Here is a 5,359-nt window from a genome sequence, read left to right on the forward strand (position 1 = left end):
AACATTTTACCCCATTTATGAGAGTGTGATATTTTGTCTCACATAGGAAAATCAATCTGCTAAAATCATAAACTAGAATAAATAACAAACATTTTACTAAAACTCTCATTTTAAAAGCACAAGAAATGCTAGCTTGTGACCAAAAAGTATCGAGACGAAAATATTTACTTACGTAGCGCTGGAGGACACTCACATGCACAGCCACTCACTCCGCGTCGCTGACGCAACTAAAATGGTAGCCGCATGTGCGCGGCTGTTAGCGATTACGCGACACAATACGATCGTATATCTATCTCTTTCTGTTTTCGAGATATTCGCGTCGGCACTATTTACCCCCGGCACTTTCAGCCCCGCTCTCCCCTAGTACAATTTTTTTTCCGTCTCTTATAAAAATGGTTGAGGTAATTCGATTCGGAATTAAATCAATACTTAGTGCTCGAAACTTTTTTTTTTTTTAGTTAATTATTTATAACTTTTGCAATTACTGCGAGCGGGCCTTCAATTTTTTCAAAAATTATCTACATTCAATTCCAAATCGAATGACACCTTAACCATTTTTATAGGAGACGGAGAAAAAAAATGTACTACAGAGCACATGTTAACCAGGCTTTTAGTATATTTCTTTTGTAGGTATATTGATGGTATAATCAAGATTATAGCTATATATAATATGAAGACGTGGATTTTTGAAGGAAGTAAAAAAGATGAGGCAGTCAGACCACCATTGTGTCAGATATTACTAATTTAATTACTTAATCATGTCAGAAATGTGGTTAATAAACTTTACTCACACGTAGGAAAATAACAAAACCCTTTTCCAACACTGACGTGTACACCAGTAGGTACATCAACGTTTTCCATTGATTTATAGATTTATGTGTGTACTAGCAAACGCCCGCGATTTCGTCCGCCCTTAGACCTCTTTAATCCAGCCCTTACAGTAGTATCGCTGTAAAAATGGACTAACTTCTCCCGTTTTCCCAACATTTCCCTTCACTGATCTGCTCCTATTGATCGTAGCGTGACGAAAGTATACTATAACCTGCCTAGGAGTATGAAGAATAATTGTACCAAGTTATGTTAAAATCCGTCGAGTACTTTTTGTTTCTATAACGAACATACAGACAGACAGACAGACAAAAATTTTACTGATTGCATTTTTGGCATCACTATAGATCACTAATCACCCCCTGATAGTTATTTTGGAAATATATTTCAAGTACAGATGATTCTCTACAGATTTATTATACCTACCTAAGTAGTTAGTAAGTAGCTAAATAAATGAAGTTTTAAAAGTATTTTCCTCTGATTTCGTATATAGGAATTTAGTTAATATTTCAATTTTATTTAAAATAAAGATGCCTACCTTTAAAAGTACCAGACGGAACTATTCTAAGAAAAAAATAAATCACTTGCAATCAGTCCAATAGATCAAGTAATTAAACAGTTAATTTAAATTTTCACGCTTCAGTAGCCAGCACATTAACACATTGAAGACTACAGTTTATTATTGCTTTAATTTTATACAACGATTTGCTTGCATCAGTGTACAAGCAATGCGTCGTTACATCATAACTCTAGAAATATTTTCCATAACCGCTAAATGAATATTAAACATAAATAAACTGCGCGTTAAAAGCTACGGATTAAAGCGAGGAACTTGTGACCCCAAGTTTTATTACACTGTAGGGTGTTTAAATCCAGCGTAACAAGAAATACTTATTATACCTTTGCATGTTTTGAAAAGCCAGGCTCAACGACCACTTCAATCGATTCCCCGTACGATTTATACATAAACGGCGAGACTGTCGGACCCTCCGTCTAGCTGGGGTGGCCCGCGTGACCTTCGCGCACCCTTTCCGGTATGTATCTATTCATTTGCACAAATTGCATCGCCGTCCATATCGAGCTGAGATAATTCTCGATTCAAGGTGAAAGAATCAATTAATGAATCGCCAATAACAATTACGTAGTGTGGTGACACGCGAGTGCAGGTAACTGAGGAGTACGCGACGCACGGCGAGCCGGCCGCGCCAGTCAGTCAGTCACACAGCCCGCGCCAGCCGCGCAACACGCAACCGAGACACTCCGAGCTAACTATGAAACTATTCGTGTTCATCGCGATCGTCGCAGTCGCGGCGGCCCAGGACAAGCAGCCGCGACCGCCGCAGCACCGCGAACAGTTCCGAGTTGTATACGAATGGCGGACTGTGGACTTCGAGTGGGAGTCGCCGGGAGATCGCGAGACCTCCCTAAACTCCAGCCGCTACATCCCCCAAAATGTGTTAATATCCGGCATCAACTTTTACAAAGACAATATATATTTGACGCTACCCCGGATGCTGGATGGCGTGCCGGCCACGCTCGCTTACATCCCGGCTAATCAAAACGACACCGCTCCGAAACTGAAGCCGTTCCCCAGCTGGAAGGATAACACTCTAGGCGATTGTTACGCTCTACAGTTCGTGCAGAACATCGAAATCGATCGCAATGGAATTATGTGGATCCTGGATAACGGTCGAGTCGGCACTTTGACTCAAAACCCGGACGCTAAGTGCCCGCCTTCCATAGTGTTAATTGATTTGAAAACTGGTGAGAACAAATTGGAACGTTACCCGCTGCCCGCAGACGTTGTAAACCCGAGCACGACGTACTTAAACGATCTGGTGGTTGACAATCGTGATGGTGATTTCGCGTACATTACCGATAATAGCGCGGTAGATCCCGGCATTATCGTGTTCCGATTAAGTGATAAAAAGTCGTGGAAGTTGCGTGACACGAAGTCAATGTCGTCGGTTCCGGAAGCTGCTTTGTTCCGTATAAACGGCACTACGGTGAACCTCCCCGTCAACGTCGACGGCATCGCTATGGGACCACAGTTCTTGACCGAAGATGAGACTGTAGACCGTACGGTTTACTACTGCCCACTGTCGAGCTATCATATTTACGCGATCAACGCATCGGTTCTACGAAATGAATCTCTTGGTCTCAAAGGCGAAGGCGCTATACGCCCTTACGTTGTCGATCTCGGCACCAAAGCTTCACAAACCGACGGCATGAAAATGGACTCAACGGGCACTCTCTTTTTCGGTTTGATCGGTAACTCCACGATAGCGGAGTGGAACACCACTGTCGATTTCCGCACGGGTCAACGTACGATCGCCCGCGATCCGAATTACATCCAGTGGGTGGACCGTTTCACTTTCGACGATCGCGGCAACTTGTACGTCGTCGTGAACAGATTGTTTAACTTCGTGAAGAACCAAGTGTCTGTCGAGGAAGTTAACTACAGGATTCTGAGGTCGTACACTGGTTTGAAGAGTTACGTTTTCGGCGAGGATTTGATGCCGACGAAGCCTCCGCACGCCGCTGCGACGGCTCCCACGCTCGCCGCGTCCTTGCTAGTGTTCGCTCTGGCACATCTGCTCGTCTAGGACGGTAGTCCTACACCTTGGAGTCAATATGCGTCCGGACTGATGCGTGTAACATTACCAAATATTAAAGTTACCTTGACCTCGTGGTCTTTTCAGTGATAATCGCGGTGTAGATAGCTTTGTATATTATTACTATAAGTGTATTATTACGGTGATACTGCGTACGACCTTTGTGATCGGAGTCGTGATGAAGACGCTCCGTGCATGTGGTACAAAAGGTCGGGGACGTGTTGTCAAATGCCGCGTTTCACCACTCAACATTCCATCTGTAACTTTAAATAAACAAAGGTGTATCTGAGGTGTATCTTTGTCACCGTTTGTACTTAGTTCGTACTTGGTTTGTTTATTTATTGTAATACTTGGAATGTTGGATTATACCTACGCATTTTTGTACTGAAAATGTTATCTATTATTCTAAGAAAATTTTCAGTGCAAGAGTTCGGTTTGTACTGTGGCATGTCCGCATATAAGTATCTATTCATTTCTTAATCACTAATATTAAGTCGATGGCCAATGAATTATTAATAGAGTTGTGGAGGTAATCTGCTCAGGTACATTAAGTTGGAAAGCTTATTTATTTTTATCATATCATTATAATAGTTATTTATGATACAAGTGTGTGAAGAATTTCAATCCCGAATTCCCGAACCATAGGCAGGAAGGTCGTTCACCTTTCGAATTTTACACACATGTATCACATTGTGTTTTTTAATACATTTGCAAGTAAAAACCATCTAAAATTGCAATACTATCAGTATACGACAGAATTTTTTTTTTATTTTAATTTTTTATTTATTTACAAGTTAATGGGCATCAGTAACTAAACGCATAAATTAAGGTTTTTTTAGATACCTAATGGTTTTTCCTCAAAGAACTTTGCCAAGTCATGTATATTTCTGCAAACTTAAATGTCTAAAGTCATCATGAAAATCTGATGCATTGCTTCGAATTAGACTGAGAGACAAATTAATAATTTCGAGTTTTGTACCTTTTGACTTTTTGTCAGTTTTGTTAAATTATAAGTACAGAAACCCGATTGGTTTTCTACTATTTTATGCATTTTATCCCACATTATTATTAATATTATTTAATTCAGTCAATAAATAGTCGTTTTACGAGCTAGTGTATTGAAAAGCGAGTGTATAGTGATAAGGGGTAATATAAAATGAATGTATGATAGACCTCATAAAATAAAATAACTGGATAATACGTGTTTTCTAACATACGGTTGTGAGGTTGCGTGTGACTTGAAATAAACGTGTTTATCATATTATAATGTTTGCAGTTTTTATTTGCTTTTGTTAGTGGCTCACCATAAAGTGCTAATGCCTTCAGTACTTATACTGCTCACTTAATTTTTTAACAAGGACGAGCTTGTACAATTCACTGGAGTATATCCAATGTAGAGTCGTGATAGCCCAGTGGATTGACCTCTGCCTTCGATTCAGAGGGTGTAGGTTCGATTTCAGTCAGTTGAACACTTTTCAAGTGCATCACTTGTCTCGAACGGTGAAGGAAAAACATCACAAGGAAACCTACATACCTGAGAATTTTCTTAATTCTCTACGTGTGTGAATTCTGCCAATACGCATTGGGTCAGCGTGGTGGACTATGAACCTAAGCCCTTTCATTCTGAGAGCAGACTCATGCTCAACAGCATTGGCGTATCTAGGATTATTTCCTAGGGTGGGCCTGACACCCGACATCAAGTCTATTATTAGTATCATAATAGAATTCCATATCGGTAGCCCAGAATCCTAGAGCACAGGTCTATTTCTAGGGTGGGTAGCAACCCCCCTCTATATACACCTATGTTCAACAGTGAGCCGAATATGAATTATTAATGATGATGATCCAATAACGTTGGATAACTTTAAATTTTAAAGTTATTACTTTATTCCAGGCCGTGGTGTTTAGAAGTCCAT

The 5,359-nt window shown here is 40.4% G+C and overlaps 1 protein-coding gene across 1 annotated transcript; it reads left to right on the plus strand.

Annotated features, from left to right (window-relative positions):
• The first annotated feature begins 2,026 nt into the window (after positions 1-2,026).
• LOC112049058 (protein yellow-like) lies at positions 2,027-4,710 on the plus strand. Its single transcript, XM_024086810.2, has one exon. The coding sequence runs from the start codon at positions 2,100-2,102 to the stop codon at positions 3,432-3,434; it is 1,335 nt and encodes a 444-aa protein (XP_023942578.2). The 5' UTR covers positions 2,027-2,099; the 3' UTR covers positions 3,435-4,710.
• The last annotated feature ends 649 nt before the right edge of the window (positions 4,711-5,359 follow it).

Source organism: Bicyclus anynana, chromosome 11 (assembly GCF_947172395.1).
Source record: "Bicyclus anynana chromosome 11, ilBicAnyn1.1, whole genome shotgun sequence".
Lineage (NCBI taxonomy): Eukaryota > Metazoa > Arthropoda > Insecta > Lepidoptera > Nymphalidae > Bicyclus > Bicyclus anynana.